This window comes from Pavona decussata, unplaced genomic scaffold, assembly GCF_977016875.1.
Source record: "Pavona decussata unplaced genomic scaffold, jaPavDecu1.1 SCAFFOLD_164, whole genome shotgun sequence".
Classification (NCBI taxonomy): Eukaryota; Metazoa; Cnidaria; class Anthozoa; order Scleractinia; family Agariciidae; genus Pavona; species Pavona decussata.
In genome coordinates this window covers 1290357-1310525 of record NW_028145575.1, presented here as the reverse complement: position 1 = coordinate 1310525, position 20169 = coordinate 1290357, and the positions used below count along the sequence as shown (strand labels likewise).

Genomic DNA, 20169 nt, shown 5'->3' with positions numbered 1-20169 from the left:
AAATGCCCATAGATACGAACAAGAATATTCTCGTCGATTTATTAAGGGAACGTGGCCTTTGATCATGGGGAAAAAGTTGTGCTTAGTCACCATAAAGGCCCATTCTCAATTTGGTTGCCAAGTTGGACATTTTCAGTTTCGGAGACAAACTTTAAAATTATTCCAAACTTTCTCAATCGATCGGTATTGAAATGAAGACGTTTGTTCTGGCTCTCTTGTTTCTCAGCTCTCTGTGCTTCGCTCTTGGTGACGAAGAAGCGAAAAATGAAAATGATTTCATCGATGTAGATTCGGATGAGGCAGAGGTGCCTGACAACGAGCAACTGCCCGAGGAAGACGAAGAAGAAAATGTAGGTCACACGAGTTTATTGTGAATTTGTGTTTGATTGAGATAATTATTCATTGATCGAATTAAAATTCCTTAGCCGAGAATAACTCCAGAAACTGGAAAGCGAAGAGGATCACAGGAAAACATTGCTCATTTCATTTGGTTGTATACACTTTAGGATTCCATCCACAGACTCAAAACACGGGACCAACTTGCGGCTTGGGCAGCGCAATAAGCGACAATACAGGACGGTGTTTCATCGAATTGCCACACTTTTATAAAGAGTTTCATCCGCAGACTGAAAAGTTAGACCCACAAACACTCGTAATCTTAGCGAATGAACAGGGATGTCTTTGGATTTTATTTCTAACCGGCCGCAGCTTGTCTTGAGATTTAAATAATATTTAGTTACCAGTTACGATTTTTATTAGTCCCTGTTTAAAAAATCTACCGCTTGAATCTCTACTTATATGACTGAATGAACTTTTTCATTTGTTTCCTTGCAGGACATGGAAGATTCGGAAGACGATGAGGACGACCCTCAAGAGGTTTGTAAAATAGCGAGTGATCAGACTAAAATTTTTCTTAAACTTTTTGCTATACCAGAGAATAGACAAAATGATGACCAAAGGAACACTGCCTTGATGACTAAAATTATAGCAAAAGTGATCGCTAAGACAATTTTTTAAGCTTAGCGCAAAATACACAAAGTACTAGCGATATAATCTTCCACTCACTATGATCTGCTATATACTCGAAAGAAGAAAATGGCAAATATTTCAGTTCACTTGCATGAGAAAAGAGGAGAATAAGGGAACTCGAGACTTTGAATTTGACATGAATTCTTATACTTAAACTGACAGCAATATAAAGGAGACTTGATATTTTAAGCTTATCACAAAATACAGAAAGCCCTAGTAAAGCAAACATACTTGCTAAATGCGAAACATTATATCTACAAACTCAAACGATAAAATCAGGCAATACATGTAAAACTAACCTTTCACACTTTCCAAAGAAAGAATTAAATCGAGCCGAACTGATTCTTTTGCAACAGGACGAAGAAAATGATGAATCAGAAGATCCCGAAGGTTTTAAGGTAATCAAGGTTTAATTGAGCTTAGCTTGTTCTGTGTATCACCCTCTGGTATCTTTACTTGGCAATAATCTAGCCCGGGTTTGATAAATGTTTGATCTTTTTTCAGGATGATTCGCCCGACGATGCTGCGGCACCAGAAAAGGTGAGTAAAGCCAAAAAACTTATAAGGATAACTGTTTCGCATTGCTGTGTTTGTATTGGCTGGAAGGTATAAAAGTTGTTTTCTTCAATAGCTTAATCTTAAATCAACAAGTTCATCTGAAGCTGAATGAAATCAGACCAAAACATAATGATATATTTTTGCTTCTTGGCAATAATTTGGCGCCGGTGATTCGCTCAAAGATGCTGCGATGAAGGAAAAGACCGGTAGGCCTGTCCTCCCACTGCCAAAAGAGCTAGTGAGTAAAGCCAAGTTCACCTGAAAGCTGAATGAAACCACACCAAAACATAATAATATCTGTTCTTGTTATTTCTGTAAAGAATCTTCTAAAATTTCTGAAAAAAATTGAGTTCCAAAAATAAATAATGATCTAAACTTTGCTCTAAAAAGTTTCCTGTTGGAAAGAGGAAAGTATCTCCGAAACAAGTGGTAACTTGTTTTGAGGTTGCCGCGTCATTGCGCGTTGCCAACCTTTGACGCGCTGAACTAAATTGGGTAATCACGTGACGCTTTTACCCTCCATAAAATCAACCTACAAATTCTCTCCACTAACGGCCTCTGATTTCAGCAAAGCAGTCATTGTATATTCTCATGCTAGTCAATCAGGGTGACAGCCCGCCATGCAAATGATCCATTCCTATATTCTCATCATCTAATGATTTCCGCTTTGAGGAGAAATTGAAGCTTTATCGCTATGCTTGTTATCTTCCCAGGTTGAACCCACTGTCGCGACCACCGCGGAACCAGGCAGTGGCACCGAACCAACTAATGTAAGATGGTTTTCTTATTCTTTGAAATGATCTACGAAAGAGTGTATTTTTGTTTGCTTTTGGGTCATCAAGTAACCTACGTGGCAGGCGCAGAAGATGAGGATGGAGAAGAAATTACGCGCACAAGCTTCACGCGCAAATAAACAATATTCCGCTTCTTTAAATCGCGTGAACTCCTTTTCTCTCCTTGCGTGTCTGCAGACTTTTGCTTTGCACGAAGATTTAAGCGAGCTTTCACGATATATGTAACAGAATAAATGTAAAGACGTTCTAAACTTTGGTCATTTTTGAACAAATGCACAAGGCCTATCGCTTATTTAGTATAAAATACATTTACCAAGTTCAACTCTCTTTTCATTTTCAGGACGCTGATCTTGATCTTAAAGACGCTTTGAACGATAAACTGGGATTGAAGTGATTTCCAGGAGAACCCATTTTCTTTCTTTTTCTTTTTCAAAGCAAAACAAGAAACAGCTTCATCAGTTGAAGTGCATAATTTCGTCATGCTTTCGGGGCAGTAAATTCAATTTTTTTTAGCAAAGAAAATTTTAAGGGATTTTTTTTTTCATTTATTGACTTAGAAGTGCTGTAACACAGTTTTCATTTATTTTTTGTTTTTCTATTATTTTCTGTTTTGTTTTTTAATGAAAAGAATGCGATAGACACATTTTGTTATGTTCAAAGTTTTATGACATTAAAGATTGATGCCTTGGAATAGCATTGTCTGTATCAAGTTACTTGTTCTAAATCCCTTACCGCGCGCTTTACCCTCTCCCCTTTTTTTTACTGTTAGCAAAGCCTGGCAACAGAGCAGTGAAAAAACGAGCCTAGTGGCTTCAAAATGCGCCCCAAAGAAAAACTTTAGCCATCAAATAGCGCACACGAGTTTGACCAGCAGCATCAAAATCGCGCGGTTTGGGCTGTCATCAGTCTCGATACTTACCCGGGGCGTTAAAAAATCGAGGGGCTTTGTTCGGTTTTCGAAACCAGACATCAAACAAAACAACCTGAAAGTAAAAGAATCAAACCAGCACCAATTTGACCAAAAGCTGCACAAAAGGGAGCCTTGTTAAGTCACCACTGGCTTCTCAATACATGAAAAAGAAAAGGATTCACTATTTAATCACAAAAACAGATATACTTCGTCTTCAGCGAGCTTTATTGGTGTTTTGCAAATGGCCCTGCCAAAAGGTCACACCTTACAATCAAGATCATTAAGTTATTTACATTCAAAGTCGCCAGTGTTCTGAGCAACGTAACAACACACCAGTTGATAAAAATTCTCTTAAACATAACCTGATTGTAACCACCGGCCCTACGCTAATGCGTGGAGACTGAAATGAGCTGACACTTCTCTCTGTTCTCTCCCTCAAGGAAATTTCACAGAATCTAACAATAAATAACATTCAAAGTATTTGGAAAGCATTCTATTCAGGAGAAAAAAAGAAACAAAAATGCCATGGGCATTATCTATAATCCGTAGTACCATCTGAGCACTACAGCTATTGTTAAAGGAGCATTGTCACCTACTTTTGCTGTCAGTTTAAATGGCCTAAAAATACATTTGTACAAATAAAAACGTTAAAACAACAGTCTAGTTATGTTGAAAATTAATCTAACAGCGCAAAGAAAGTAGCAGTAATCATTTTGGCTTCATATGCGCCAGGATGGAAATGGATTGCAAATTGAAAAAAATTGGTCACGTGTTTCAAGTTCCTCCCATTTGCATCGGAACTATCGCCATAAAAAACTGATTAATATGTTTTTTTCTTCCCTCTAGAAATCACTTGATCTTTTCTTCTTGCGTGCGCTAAATGCGCTTTCGTGTCTGAGCAAAGGTGCTTTCTCAAATATTTTTGTGAAGTTTGATGAAAACACAGCAAAAGACCCCGTGACAATGCCCCTTAGCTTTAAGGTTGAGCTTACAGACACAAAAAGGTACAAAACAGGGAGAATGGATCAATAATTCAAGTTCTTGATATGAAGTCCTCATTTTTCTGATTTCTGTGAGTGCTGGATACAGTCGTACACTGGTTCAACTGTAATAACAGCCATCAATGGCGAACGTTCCCTGTCATCTACCTTTATTGTTGATAATAACGACTTGAGAGAAAGAAACGTTTTATAAACAAGGAAACAATGAATGGAAATTAAGGCACCATTAAATATATTCCAAATGACTCACGTGCCCTAATGGTCAAGGAGACTGAGAAACACGTGAATGACGTTCACAATACACGTGATGCAGAGTGCTACTATCTATACCCATAATGCATTTCCTCATAGCTTGATCTCATTCTTGACACAGGGCGCCCATACATATCAGTGGCAGGTTCGACCAGCTCAGCCCCGTAAGCCTCTGCATACCCAGGTGACACTGGCCGCCCATACCGGCTACTAGGCCTTGCAATCTGACCTTGTGGAGGGCCATAAGGGCTCTGGTCAGGCTCATCATCTATCAAATGTCCCCATGTCCCCTCATCAGGGTATCCCTCGGGGTAACCCTCAGGGTATCCCTGATACTGTGCCATGGCATATGGGCTGACGGGATGACCCGCAGGACTCAAATAAGCTTCGCCATTGTACATCCCGTACTCGGCCGGATCCTCCATCATGAACTCCGGCGTCATGGCTCCCTCACGTGACATGAGCGTGACAGGGTCATCATATCCCGGATGACCGTAGAAGAGATCTGGTCTGTCTAGAGGATCTCCATCCATAAACCCATCATCACCGTACATCAAGCTGTCGCTATCCTCCATCTGCACACGGTTCTCTATCATTTCCAGCCACTGTGAGTTGTGCCAACGAAATTTCTCTTCCTGGATCTTCTTGGCCCATTCCTCGTCATACTCCTAAACAACAACAACCAAACACTGAATCAATAATTTGCAGATGGCTGAACACATTACTTGGTAGTTTCCAGAGCAAGCTACACTCTTTTTTTTATATCAGAACGTCTAATTTTGAGGCTGAGGCTGAACGTTCTTTAATTATTGTTGGCAATTTGAGCCTGAAAAGTTTTTAAGATGTTCCAAAGTTATATTTTATAGTATTTCAATAAATCTATGCGGACGAGACCAAGACGCCTGGTATTTGGGTTAATTGGACAATATTGAGTGAAATTTTACCTGTATTATTTTATCCGTTTTTATACTGTTCATTAAAAAAAAAAAAAAAAAAAAACCATTTGGTCGTGATAAAATGTTCTTAACTGACTCTCAGCCTGGGTAATAATCTTAGTATATTCTTACGTTCTTTTGCAGAAAAAGTGTAAACAAAAAGAGTAAGCAAACGCAACATTGCTAAACAGCAAGCACAGTACCATGATGATGTCTAGCGTCTGATCACACACTTTACGGATTTCTGTATTCTTGTCGTGCATCAGATCAATAAGATAAGCCGGTGCCTCTGAGAGGAAAGGTTAAGGAAGAAGAGCTCATCTAATTTCACAGAAAACTGAACTAAACTTGACAATGCAACTCCATGCAGTGATGATGTCCATGACCCGGTTGTTCGAAAGCCGATTTAACGATAATACACGATTAAGTTAACCGAGATTTTCAGCTCGCTCGCTAAGAATGTTCTTAAAAGCTAATTTTAAGGTAATGGTGAAGAAAAGTCTTCGTCAAAACTGAGGGAGAAAAATCTTTTGGCACAACTTTACTCATAGTAATCAAACTCGAATCAAAGTTCACGTTAACCCAGGCTTAGCCGGCTTTACAACTGGGTTCAGTTTGTCAATAGTATAACCCACTTTTATCCTTCCTGGACATTGTTTCTGTTATATGTTCTTGTGTTCTTATGATCAACAATCGTGGACAAAACTGTTTACCCTTCAAAGCACTTTTAGCAAGCGACCATATTTGAACCCCATCCCCCGATTCAATGTTGTTTTTTGGTTGATGAACAGTTTCCTGGCAATCACCACTTCCTAAATCAACATTGCATAGGGGGAGGGTGGGGGAGGGGGGTAGACGTGACTGTGATAGAATTTAGAATTTAGAATTCAGAAGGGAGATATCTGAGTAAAGAAGTGTCCTTTTTCTATGTCCTGATTGTAGGTAAGCTTTTCAGGTTTGACTTCAGTCATTTCATCCTCACAAGCGATTGTTATTCCCTCTTCATGCATATTTGCTTACATACAGTAGCGTTGTTGCTCAAAGGATACGTGTTTGTTTGATAATCACTTCTCTGGTGGCCTTGTGAAATATCATTTGATAAAACACATAAACTATTTGCAAGACAACCTCATCATCTTCTTGTTTAGCTGCAAAAACAAACAGACAAAAGATTTGTTAGCCTTGAAGCCTGCAGTAAGCAACCTTCTCAAGGACACAGGTGTCCTTCGCATTGAGTACTTGTGTTTCTTACCGTTCAGCAAGTCTATGAGCATTTGAATAACACCCTCCCTGGCAAACACAGTAGCACACTCATCATCTAATGATACTGTACCAATCAGGATCACCACTTCAAGAACAAGGTCATCTTCTGCTACACCTGTAATAATAACATCAAATAAAACAAACTTACAACAACTCTAACTGAAAACAGTGGGTTATCATTCTATAGCCACTGGTGCAAGATACACTGATCACCGTTTCAAACTTGTTGTTGTACACTAAGAGACTGGTCAAAAAGTATCAGGGGGAAGAAAGGTGGTGGGTCATCGGTTTTTGAGCCCTTGGGTCATCCTATTTTAAAGAATAATTTGTTTTAATAATCAAAGTCTTGATACTACTGATACTAACAGTTGGCCAACCAGTTAACGTGGAGCGAGTTTACTACTTTGCAATTTTTTGGTAATAAAACATTTTGACCAGTCCCTAAGTTAACGATCTTGTAGCATGAAATCTTGGTACAAGACCAGAAGAGAGACCAGTTCTTACTATCCGTCAAACAGAAGCACTCGAAAAGCACATCAACGGCTTCCACATGTTTTCATTACTGACTCCAACAACAGAATCGAAGATTAAGATATACAAATACTAACATGATTAGCTCACACGGCCATAAAGGAAGGGTACAATATAAAAAGGCTGACACCACCTTTAAATTACCTGGCTGCAGTTTGGTTTTGATGTAATTTAGCATGTCATAATCTGTTAACAGTGCCTGGAAGTTCACATCTGTGACTGTAAGGTTTCCTAAGATTCCCAGAGCTTCAAGGACAAACTCCTCATCTGGGCAGGTTCGTACAGCATTAGCAAGGTCACCTATGTATTCCTGTGTAGATACAATGCTGTATGTTACATGACGGCAATCTTACAAGAAAACCATCACAACTTCAAGACAAATCTAAAAAGATCCACCACTGAAACCTACAGCTGCCAGCCACATGAACATCTTCTGGAAGTGGCTAGTATTGATCCATCAAAGTATAAGTGATGGAACGTGCTGGAAACTGTTGTGAGCCACCTTAAATGCAGGTAATACTAAAGATGTATAATCAGGGAGCCAACGTTACAATGAGTGGTCTTCAGTGGAGTCGACAAATTATTGAACCTGCAGGAGTTTTAATATTATCATAATTTACAATTTTGAGCAGGAGGGATATTGATCGTTTTTTCCAAGGAATTAAGGCAAAAAAAATTGAGTTCCTTCATACATGTAAGAAAAAACTTGAAGCAACAACTGAAGGCAAAATCAGGTTGACAACAGCCTGTCAATTTGCATGATGCCAAGCCCTTAATTTATTAAAGCCCTGCTAAGGAACCTTGCTTCATTCAACTTCATGTTAAATATCAGGAAGGAACCTTGCTTCATTCAACTTCATTGTGAAATATTAGTGACTTACCACAAACTGAGCCTTGGTAGGTCCATCATGCTGTGAAATGTTCCTGATCATCTTCAGCAGCAATGGATCACTGAACTTAAATGCTCTTCTCATTAGTAGCCTCAAGCCAGGCCCCTCACAAACCAGCTGAGCATTTCTCTTGTTAGCTGCCAGATTGATGGCCAAAGCAATAAGCTCCAAGTCAATACGGTCTCCTGGACATTCCAACATCATCTGCATCATCTGCCACAGTAACAGAGTGACATCAGACACTCGGGTTGTGGGGAGGGGGGCGGGCACATACATTTCTAAATAACAGGGGTGATTATCAGGTTTCATTCCCTTTTTTCAGAAACAAATTTCCAGGACTTTTCCAGGCTGCAGAAAGTTTTTTCCAGGACCTACATATATAATGCATGTATTTAGTATTTAAAGTTGTTGGATCTACTCCTGAATGTCTTTTAAGAAAACTTTATTGCTTAAGTTTACCATTTTTAATGCTAGACTAAAAATTCAAGTACTTTCCAGGATTTCCAGGACCCATATGAACCTTGGATTATAAATTCCTTAGGGCTTAAAATCATGGATAAGTACTGCATTATAAGGTGTTTACATGAAATCTATTTTTAATCTTAATTTAAAAGATCACAGTTCAGATTATTTTGTGAACAAGTGTGAAGGAAAGGTTTGGCTGAAAGATCAGACCTTCAACCTCTGGTTGTCGAAATAGTTGTCAGGTTTAAGACAGATTGTTACATTTCTGGAAACATTTTGCATAAAGATTACCTATCTCAGAACAAGAACCACTTTTCATTCTTAAATAACTATTGCAAAGACTAGTAAAAACTAACAATGATTTAACCAACACTTCATTCTCTAAATCTCAATTTTACATTACATCAATAATTAACACAGAAAAAACTTACAATTGGTATGCAGTCTGTGTAGGTGAACATGGACTTGAACCTATCATCCATGCTGATGTGGTACAGGATACACAGAACCACCACACTGTGAATCTCGTTAGCTACACATTAAATTGAAAACATGTTTACTATCATTAAATTTCACTATCTGAAACAGATTCCAAATAGAGGTTATAGATTTGTGGGGACTGGGGGAGGGTGAGGGGGGGGGAGGGGGGGGGGGTCTGATCTTCCAGCTGTCCACACCTGTTACTCTTTGATCCCACTTCTTGTTTTGTGCTATTGCTAGTACCAAAAATAATAAAAATGCCATTTTCTGGTAGTTCCCATCCCCTTCTTACAAAATTATTCCTCTAGACTAGCAAACAGGAAAAACCATTTTAATTTTGTTCATAACTCTGCCCCCCTACCAACAACAATACTCTAACTGGGGCCAGACACTGGGCAAATAGACAGTCTGTGAACATGACTTTGCCTGCCTGCTTTTTAAAACATCTCAACTGAACCCAAGGGTACTTAATCCTGCAAAGCTGTACTAATCTCTCACCCTCTGTTCAAAATATTAAATGAAAGCCCTGCTCTGATAAAGAAGGCAACAAAATGAATGAATAAATAAATAAAATAAAATGGAAGAATAAAGGGATATCTATATGAGCTATACAGGTAATTTATATGTACAGTACGTGCCGCCCCAACGAGTATGGTTTTTGGCCATTCTGGTCTGAAATAGGGGATAGATTTTAACCATTTTGGTCCAAAAGTTTGAAAACGGTCGTGGATTCTAGAGGCAAGGTCTTAAAATGGGTACTGAAAATTACATATTTTGGTCTGAAATAAGGTCCAGATTTGGACAACTGAGCTGCACACCCCCACCAAAAATCCTGAGGGTCCCCTTCCCCCCTCAGGGGGCATCCAGTGCTTTGGAAAATTACATGCATGTTGTCTAAACATCAGAGTCTAACTACTGTCAGTCATGACATTTCATTATAAAGGTTGTGGTGATGGCTGATGGCCAATGTTGAAAATAAATGAATTCAAATTAACTTACAAACAAGTTGCACTAATTTGGGTAGAAGTCCAGCTTTCACAGCCTTAGCTCGCAAATCAGTGTCAAATGACAAGTTAAGGAGCAAACGGAGAGCAATGTTGAGAAGATCCTGAAAACAGAGATCAACAAGGCCATTTGTGTACACATTGAATGATCATAATATAAGACCAACGTTTTTAGTATTAACAATACAAATAATTTTGAAAAACCACTTAAACCAAACATATACCTCATTTGAGTGAGGAACTAAGTTGGCCAGCTTCTCTATAACTCCACACTCTGCCTACAGAAACAAAACAATTAATTAATAAGGAACATTTATCAGACTTCTATTTAACAATTAGATTATGAGCTCGAGATTTCTATCGCGTGATAGTTGATGAGGGCGAAGCCCGAATCAACTATCACGCATAGAAATCGAGAGCGAATAATCTAATTGTTTTAGTATAAATCTACTAGTCGTTCAAAACTAAACAAGTAAATTATCTATTTCCTCATCGCAGACACTTCGAAAACGCGAAGAAGCGGGCGCCATTTTGTTGAAAATCGCTACTCACTATCTATCACAGAATAGATAGCGAGTAGCGTAGCCAATCAGAGAATGGCATTCGTGATAGAACACTAGTAGATTTATACTAATTAACAATTAGATTATGAGCTCCACATTTCTATCGCGTGATAGTTGATGTGGGTGAAGCCCGAATTAACTATTACGCATAGAAATTGAGAGCGAACAATCTAATTGTTTTAGTATAAATTAAACTACCAGTCATTTAAAATCCTCTTCACAGACTCTTCAAAAATGCGAAGAAGCGGCCGCCATTTTGTCGACAACCGCAGACTGTTTGGCTACTCGCTCTACTCACTATCTACAACAGAGTAGATAGTGAGTAGCGTAGCCAATGAGAGAGCAGTATTTGTGACAGAACGCTAGTGGATTTATACTAAAAAACTAATATAATTTTAGCTTTAAATGAATATAACTCAAAAACTACAGTAGCTCAATGACCCCCCTTTTTTGCTATTGAATATTGTAATCAGCACCTCCACATTCAACTTTTACCAAAGTTTCACAAATTTTAGGGAGGGTTTCAGAGCCACCTCAATTTTTTTTTTATAACTTATTCACCAATAATAATACTAGGGATTTGGTTGACACCATTACTGTTTTATTATATGATAAAGAGTGGTAGTATTGATCTGTCAAATTTTAAGTGATAGAAAGTACTCGAAACCAGTGCCAGCCACCTTAAATTCCAAATGCACCGCAATAAAAATACATCATTCAAAAAGATTGTTACTCACCATTTCTACTTTGTTTTCCACAAAGATGCTCAGTTTTTTTAGAAAGGAGACAATTAAGATCAGTAAATCAACATTGTCTCTTTCCAACAACTGCACCAACATGGGCACAACCTTTTTGTTCTTCATCTTCATTTCAACCTTGGCATCTTCAGCAAGATTTAGGAGTAGGTACGACAAAACTACATTGAAAAAAAGTTAGAAAATTTCAAATCCTCGTTTATTAATTGATAGGAAGAGAGGGATGAATATGGTCAAAGGGTCTTGACAGTGATTGGTGCAACTGGTGATATTGTCCCTACCACGTCTGGGTGGGTTGGATGAGGTCCCTAATGGACTGATAGTGGCTGCCAGCGGATGTTCGATCCCACCCTTGCACTGAAGTAATGTAAACCGCATTTGAATATGTAAATAGAAAATGCGGTATATAAATACCATATTTACCATTAGCATTAATTACCAAGTCTGGTGATGGTAATAAAAATTTTCATTAGCTTGACACCAGACTTAATTGGCAGGAACGCTATCACAGCTTGTATCTACCTGGCTTGGACCATATTCACTCTGCCTTCACCAGGAAAGATTTTATGACTCACCAGACACTATATCCCTTACCGTTTCTGAACAGGACTAGGTTCTTATGCATCCCTCTTTCATAATTTATACAAGGATCAATGTGTAGACCAACAACATGATCATCTGAACTGAGACTAGTTGTAGAACACGGCAGTTCTAAAGCATGATTTTACCAGTTGTTGAGGTTACCTTATACCTTCAGAGATGTCTTCAGAGGTGTCTCGGGTCCAAGCGATGGAGCGCGTCCGGTTTAAACTGTAGATACCTGAACCCTTATATCAAATTAAAGCTTATAGAGCTGGCTATCAATCTAAACCAAGAATTTTGAAATAAAATCAATTGCCGAATTTTTAGCGCTGTTTTCTCAAATCAATTTTTTCACTTGGAGGAGCCACTTCAAAGAGCTAAAACTCAAACGGAATTTGTTCGTTTGCCTTCAAATTTGGACAGTAGCTAGTTTAACATATAAACAACAAAAAAGTGTCTGCGAATTTTTTCTTTCGAAATATTTTTTCTCTGAAAGCGATTTTTGTATGATCACGCCACATTTTTTTCATCCTATTTCGAAAATGCTCTATAACTTTTCATTGCAATTGGATATGGCAAAACGCAGACACGTTTTTTTAGCGCTTTGGGTTCGGAAACTGAGGAGCAAATTAAATAAGCATAAAACAAAATTCGCTTTGACTTGTAGCTTTAAAAAGGTGATTCGGACGCTTGTATTTAGAGGTCGTGAAAAATTCGACAAATTATTCATTTTATTTCAAAATTCTTGGTATAGTTTGATAGCCAGTTCTATAAGCTTTAATTTGATATAGGGGCTTAAGTATCTACAGTTTAAACTGGACGCGCTACATTGCTTAAACGTGAGACACCTCTGAAGGTATAGGGTAACCTTAAAAGATCCTGGTTAGTGATCTGCCCAGGGTTCAATCCCACAACCTTCCTCTCAGCAGTCCAGAGCTCTTTAACCAACTGGGCTAACTTGACCAAAGAAATATTGACAACTGATACTGGCAATTTATAAATCTTGAACAAACAGAAACAGTAAACTAAAATGTCACAATAATTGGCTGCATTTGGAAGGGTAGTATATTTTATCCATGCCAAATAAATAGTCCGGTATTTACCTCTGAGAAGCTGCTCTTGTTTTTTGACAAGACCAAGAAATTTCTTGTAGCCCTTTTCATAGTCCTTTCTGTTATCACGTGAATTAGGTTAAGAGAATAACCAAGAATCTGTCCACCACAACTAAAGTCTATGATTTACGTCATAATAATATTATTGGACAAGATTTCTATTTAACAAGGACTTATTTTAGCGTAAACTCATGTTTCAGGTAAATGTTAAACACTTAATGACTGGTCCTAAGGTCTTGACTTTGTCTCAGAAATATTGAGATTCTTGGGAAACAAAATTAACTGGTTTCCTGAGGGACTTATATGTCATTATTAAGTGATTTCATGATCATTGATTCTGATAGCACAACATGAACAAAGACATTTAATAAAACAAACATGGAAAACAGTTTATTGACAAATGGAATGTAGACTGCAGGTAAAGGAATGTTAAGCAGTGGTTTTTGGCACAAAAGGCTCTAAATGTTGACAAGGCAGTTTTTGTCACCAGCTGCATATTTTTGGAGTCTCTATCATCAACAAGTTGAACAATTTCTTCTAGAGAGAAATCTGCAAAGCACACGGTGACAACAGACTCCATTACACAGAAAAACAAAAGAAAACAAAACTTTGAAAGACATGCTGAATCTTACAACATCATGCCACCCTCAGCCATGCTCTGTTCAGACAGCGCAGTTTTCACAATGTTACCCACTCATCAGCTTGTAGCAGGCAACAGTTGCATTGTTAGATAACTGCACATGCTGTAGTAGGAAAAACTCCAGCTGCGCAACAATAAATCAATAAATAATTATTAAGCTATGTACATTTAGAGTTGCTAGAGAAATTCTTTTAAATCAAACTAATTTGGACGGCAAGTAGTGATTGGCAAAGCTTGAAAAAAAGGGCTTAAAACCTCAAGAAGGAAAGGTTTAAGCTAACAGATCCTAAACCAGTCATGATTAACTGTTTCTCAAAGGATATTATTTTTCTTTTTGTCTAATTCTGCAGACCACTGGTCATGTCTCTTGACTTCATGCTCCATGACCTGCATACACATTGCACCGATCTTGTAATGAATAATGATGGAATGGAACTGGGAGAAGCTAGAGAAGCAGAAGAAGATGTACACTATGTTGGTCGTCAACTCCGTGCTTTTCTTCCAGTCTTCTCGCAACACTCTTGATAATGCACCCAAAACAGGTTCTGGAATGGATAGACAAACTCAGTGCTCAAGTTATTACTAACAACAATTAAATGTTAAATTACTTATTATTTGTTTGAATTACTGAATGCAGCTGTCTTCTCATTAATTTTCTAATAAGCAGACCTTTTATCATATTTTCATAGAGTTTTCCATTTCTTAACTAGTAAGACTTTTCATAGTCTACTGTTTTTAATAATTTCTGAAAGGGCATGGAAAAAGTCAAGAAACCAAGAAACTGGACTGAAATTCCTCAATCACATTGAATGAACATGGCCTACAGTGTATTGACCCTGCTGAGTCAATCTCCTTTGTTTCCAGGAACAACTTTTCTTTGACTGCCAACCACAAAACATTCAATTTGGAATTAGGGCCAATTGGTTTGTAAGAGAACACACCACAATAAAAAAATGTTGACTTGTGGAAGGAGCATAATAGAATCTGGAAGAAATTCTTTGGAGTAAGACAAGAACCAATCATAAGCTTAACCCACATATGATGCCAAATCTGGCCTGGGGTGTAAACCTCAGAGGATTGCATCAGTGGGAATCAATGTTCTCACAACTGATGCACCATCCTCGCTAAATTGAGATAGAGCATGACTCTAAAGGTGTAGCGAGAAAATCATGACAATTCAACATGACTTTAATATACATACCTTAACAATTAGTTCTGAAAAGGGAAGAATGCCATTATGACAATGGAAAATACTGACCCATTTTGCTTTTTTCAGTATTCTACTTTAGCGAGCAGATTAATAAGGCTTGTTAATTTAAGGACCTGTCCAATATCAACTCACCATTCACTGCAAGCTCCTCCAAGTTGTCAGGATTTCTGGCTAGCTGCAGGATGAGGGCAGTTCCTCGGATCTTTTCAGCTAGTTCTTCATACAGCAACTCTACATATTCCTCTATATCATTAATGTTAGCTTGCTCATCAAGCTGTGACCAACAACAACAACAACTATAAATAAAAGTTGCTTCAATAGGGTTTCCTTGGTTCTAATAATTGGGACTGATGTAGGCGAGACGCAATATGGATCACAACTGATTTACTGAGTAACATTCAAGACTACCTATGTTGAAGCCAGCGAAGACTCTTAGCTGATAATCTATTGATCACAATAATTATTGTAAAAAAGGAAACAAGAAAGCCCCTTGACTTGTTATTTTTAGTCCCCATCTTCTGTCATTCAATTGATATAATTGCAATATAAAATTTGACAAGCCCCAACATCCCCCTTGCAATTGCATAGATCATCATCATACCATCATGTATGGCAACCCACATCTTTTTTCCAATATTGGATATCTCTATACACAGGAGATCACTGTTGGGTAAAATGTACCTTAAACTTATTTTAATTTCAAACCATTTTAAATAAATTTTATTTCCATGTCTCAGATTTGTTACCACGATCTTGGAAAGGAAAGGAAAATAAATATCAACTGTGTTTGAATATTTTTTTTCACCCAAAATCAAATTTAACCACAACAGAGTTATATAAATCCTATCACCTGTATACCAGATATAATTTTTGGCACAGAAGTTCACATTACAGTTCAAGAATTGAACCTCTCTTAGACTATTAGATTATACCTGCCAACTTTTTCTACATAAGGTTTTTATCCTGGGAGGGCGAGGATTTTCAAAGATGACACGACTATATCTGAAGACGCCTGGAGACTTCCAAAGACACCTGACGATTTCTAAGGATGTTCCAAATAATTCGGAAGTTCTCAAGAAAATAATCATGCTCCATACGGACCTTCAAAAATCAGAGAATCCAGGGAAAGTATCGTCATTTACTCATTTTACATGAACATTCGTTTCATTTTCTTGTGTTGGTTAGAGTTTATATATTTTTGGAAAGTGTGCCAGTTAAGGCTGTAATAACTTTAACATTTTTCAACCAGGTGTGAGAAATTGGTCCATAAACGTGAGCTGGCATGAGATCAAAGTTTTCAACCCGCAGATGTGAGACTTGGCAGGTATATTAGATATAGCACCCTCTCCCCCCCCCCCCCCCCCCACACACACACACACACACACATCCTCCCACCCCAGCCTCATTATGAACTTTATTTCTGCCTCTTCATATAAATGCCTAAACTAGTACTACTAAAACATCTGAAAATAACTCATGGAATAAATGTTATTTGAGGACGGTGCCTACTTTTGCTACTGTGCACGCGTTCTGTGCATCTTGAGATACTTGGGTTTCCTGTAGCTATGGGTGTTGCCTACTAATACAGAGATACAGGGATATTTTTGTGTGGTTTAAAACTATGCGGAGAAAGCAGAACTTAGCAAGTGTTTTAATTTGGTATTTTAAAAGAAAATTGGGGGTAACCATGCATTTTCAGAAATAATAAAATGAAAGCTTTAATTTTGAAAAAAAGACCAGAACAGAACTTAGCAAGTGTTTTAATTTGGTATTTTAAAAGAAAATTGGGGGTAACCATGCATTTTCAGAAATAATAAAATGAAAGCTTTAATTTTGAAAAAAAGACCATACATTGCATTGCATTTTACTGCTTTTTAGAATAATTGTTGCTTAATTATTTCTAAAAAATGCCCCACTACCCCCAATTTTCTTCCTGGATGCCAGTAGCCCACACTAAGGTCTGCTTTTCTCGCATAGTCAAAACCTGTGCAAAAATGCTTCAATCTGTATTAGGAGGTAATGTCCTTAATGAAACATACCCTACTGTCTAGTAGTAAATCACAAAAATATACCTCTGTGCCTTCAAAATCAGCAGCAGCATTCCTTAGACTGTTGACTTTTTCTTTCCCTGAAAGATTACACACAAAGGCAAGGATAAACATGGAGTAAATACTGATAGTAAGCATTTCAATCTGACTGATTCTTGTCAGGCACAAGGCAAACAAGTAGCAACTGAAGGCAACACCTGAATATATGTACATTTTGTTTAAATGTGGCCCAGAATTGTACTGTTCCAGAAAAAATCCATACCCACCCCAAGGAAGGTCACTAGAAATTTCTAGGGGGAGGGGGAGGGGACAAGCAAAAAAAAATGTTCCATGGGGGGAGTATGGATATTTTCTGGAACTACACATTGGGTAAACAAGGCTTGAGCAAGAAATCCATTTCTAATGATCTCTGTAAATAAAATAATAATATAAATTGATTTTCATTACCAAAAGGTCTGGACAGCAGGTCAAAGCCAACATAAGTTTTACTGATGACAAAACATGTCTTTTAAAATGGAAATCACCGTCTTACGTATGTAAAACTAATTATTGATTATTATTAAAATATTTAAACTCTTTGAATTGATCAAAGGATATGCAGTAAAATATTTTGCCAATCAAATTTGAGGACCCTAGAGATGCTATAAGAATCACTACAAATTAACATGAAGGCAATCAGCATGACTTTTGTATTTCTTTCAATGTATATGTTTGTAAATTGAGACATAATTCGAGAAGGTACATCTTTAAAGACCTTATATTAATTTTGAAAGACAAAGTGTTTTAACTACCAACATTAACCAAATAAAATGCCTACAGTAATTTGCATCGTGTATAACTATTTTGGTAAAATATATTTTGAAAATTATTTGACACCAAACACTCAAAACAAACACCATATTTAAATAAAATATATAAATAAATAAATCATTTTATTTAAGTGTTGATGTATTTACTGTAGAGCACTAATTGAGAACACTTTCCAGATCGAATTGGAATTTAGAAGTATTGGTTTTTGAGGAGAGGGAATATTTCAAATCATGTTTGCCTTAGTTCCAAATTGCAAGTGCAAACTGGGTTATAAATAATTTAAAGGGAAAACTAATACATGGGCCTTTTGGGTCAAAGCTTGTACAGTGTGTAATTCTAGTTTTGGTAATCAAAGAGGTACGCTGTAAGGACATTTATTTACCTTTTGCCTTTCCCCCTCCTGTATCTTTCCTGTTCTGTAAGTAATATAACAGCTGCTCTACTTCAGGAAGCTTGGTGGGATGAATAAGCTTACACTTTTCAATGATTTCTGAAGCTAGCTTTGATATGTTGGTAGTAGCATTTAGGCTCTGTAAGCGAATTCTGTTGAATAGAGTATATTTGAGACCAGTCTGCAGTTAGTCAACAACTCAACTAAAGCAGCTGCAAAAGGAAAGCCTTAAAAAAATTAGGCTTGAACAGGATTTGAACCCATGACCTCTGCGATGCTGGTGCAGTACTCTACCGAGCCAACTGGGAACTGGTGATTTTGTGAATTCCTAATATACCCATGAAGGTTAGGAAATGGAAGTGAAATAACAAAACAAAAATTAAAACAGTAAGTTGTAATACATGTAATTTTCTGCCATATGGCAAGGATCTGGGTAGAAAGTATGTCATCACTAAGGAATTTCTGTAGTCATTACTTAAATGTCACTTTCACAGGAAGCTAAGACCCAGTGGTGAGGCCCTGTTAGGGTAAATTCTGACAGGCGACATGGCTCTGAAACGGCGACATGAAGGAAATGAAATGACGATGAACGACAAGACCGCTCCTGTGAAATGGCGACAGCGACAAAAATGGAAGTAAAATGGACAGCGACAATGGGGATTTTAAATAAGACAGCCGCTTGATAGCATTCGGGCAGAAGAAAATCAGATTGTATTTTCTGAAAGTTGATCGTTTCGTGAGTCTTCTGGGTGGAAACATACCGAGTTTATCCTTTCTCCCTGAGTTCGCATCTCACCTTTTTGAAGACTACTGACTACTGAATTTCGTTGATAATGCTCCTGTTAACCCAAGGCAGTACATTTTGGCGAAAGAATTACGACAACGCATTTACATTGGAGAAACATTCGGAATTTTCGAAATTGCGACATCCACATCAGTGTCATTAGATGAAATTCTGACAGCGACATGTGGCCTTTCCGAAATTGGGACATGTAAAGGTTTGAAATTCAGACGGGGGACAGACAGACCCCCCCTAACAGGGCCTCAGTGGTGGTACCACAAAAACATGTCTATTTACTCAGGCTACGTATTTGAACAGATAATCAATTTTTTGCACCCAAAAGACTAAAACTTAAGTTTTACTAAGTAGACATGTAAATTGATCAGTAGTTCGCAGGGAAGTCTTTTAGGTCTTGTTTGTACAACAATAAGAAACAGTACCTAGTTACAAAATAGTGCATGCTAAAATTTATTTTTTACTTACACTTTCTGACACTCCTTCCGCTCCCCCAACATGGGCTCCCCCATCTCGCCAAGAATAACAGCTTCCAGCTCATAATTAACAACGATCGCCTTTTCTGTTGGATGGGCATCGATGCTACCTCCTTTCACCCTCCTAAACGATATCAAAACTCAGTTAAAACCAAAGGAAATCTCGAACAGCAATGCCCGACAAGCGTCGCTAACACAAGCTTTACTTCCTCAAGCAATCTTTGAGAATCTTTGGAGCTAACAAAAACAGTCTCACCTCTTTAAGTATCGTGCCTCATCCTGCATTTTAACGAATGCTGAAGCTAGAAAATGTTTTTCCTCTGTTGTATAAAATAAACGAACTGTAACCTCGTAACTACGAACGCCATTGCTTTCCAAATTCCCGTGTTGAATGCTGGGACGGCACTTGTCCTTCCTTCTTTCAACTGGAGTGGACTGGTGGACATTTGGAAAGAGGAATCTAACACTGACTCAAACTGGGCGAAAATAAAATGTAAAAAAAGTAAAATAAAAACTGCTAAAATACAACATTAACATATAGCGTATACATCAATGCCACTCCATGCACTTAACAAGCATATATAGGCCCGAACAATATTTATACGCTTTTCTAAAACGGAATGTCTCCATTTTTTATTTTCAGAATATCTAAACTATGACGACTGACCAAGAAT

General features: G+C 37.7%; 2 protein-coding genes across 2 annotated transcripts; one reads left to right on the top strand and one right to left on the bottom strand.

The window, feature by feature from the left end:
• Positions 1 to 89: 89 nt before the first annotated feature.
• Positions 90 to 3077, top strand: LOC146464409 (uncharacterized). Its single transcript, XM_085129920.1, has 6 exons — positions 90 to 350; positions 835 to 876; positions 1386 to 1427; positions 1534 to 1569; positions 2301 to 2357; positions 2722 to 3077. Exons 1-6 carry the CDS (start codon positions 192 to 194, stop codon positions 2773 to 2775), a joined length of 390 nt encoding a protein of 129 aa, XP_084986046.1. The 5' UTR covers positions 90 to 191; the 3' UTR covers positions 2776 to 3077.
• Positions 3078 to 3495: 418 nt separating this feature from the next.
• On the bottom strand, positions 3496 to 19887 carry LOC146464408 (kinesin-associated protein 3-like). The gene is made up of 17 exons (XM_085129896.1): positions 19752 to 19887; positions 19488 to 19619; positions 18215 to 18375; positions 17047 to 17102; positions 15107 to 15248; positions 14088 to 14309; positions 13116 to 13193; positions 11413 to 11591; positions 10337 to 10390; positions 10108 to 10216; positions 9060 to 9160; positions 8155 to 8376; positions 7418 to 7583; positions 6732 to 6857; positions 6529 to 6627; positions 5683 to 5768; positions 3496 to 5212 (listed from the first exon to the last, which is right to left on the bottom strand). Exons 1-17 carry the CDS (start codon positions 19778 to 19780, stop codon positions 4613 to 4615), a joined length of 2562 nt encoding a protein of 853 aa, XP_084986022.1. The 5' UTR covers positions 19781 to 19887; the 3' UTR covers positions 3496 to 4612.
• Positions 19888 to 20169: the final 282 nt, after the last annotated feature.

Excerpts from the sequence above, each read along its gene's own strand:
- LOC146464408 (XM_085129896.1), bottom strand. The coding sequence starts at position 19,780 with ATGCAGGATGAGGCACGATACTTAAAGAG. Across the intron at positions 10,217-10,336 it reads TAGTTCCTCACTCAAATGAG|GATCTTCTCAACATTGCTCT; the intron begins GTATATGTTTGG and ends CTCTGTTTTCAG. Across the intron at positions 7,584-8,154 it reads CTACCAAGGCTCAGTTTGTG|GAATACATAGGTGACCTTGC; the intron begins GTAAGTCACTAA and ends GTATCTACACAG.
- LOC146464409 (XM_085129920.1), top strand. The coding sequence starts at position 192 with ATGAAGACGTTTGTTCTGGCTCTCTTGTTTCTCAGCTCTCTGTGCTTC. Across the intron at positions 1,570-2,300 it reads ATGCTGCGGCACCAGAAAAG|GTTGAACCCACTGTCGCGAC; the intron begins GTGAGTAAAGCC and ends TTATCTTCCCAG. Across the intron at positions 2,358-2,721 it reads GTGGCACCGAACCAACTAAT|GACGCTGATCTTGATCTTAA; the intron begins GTAAGATGGTTT and ends TTTCATTTTCAG.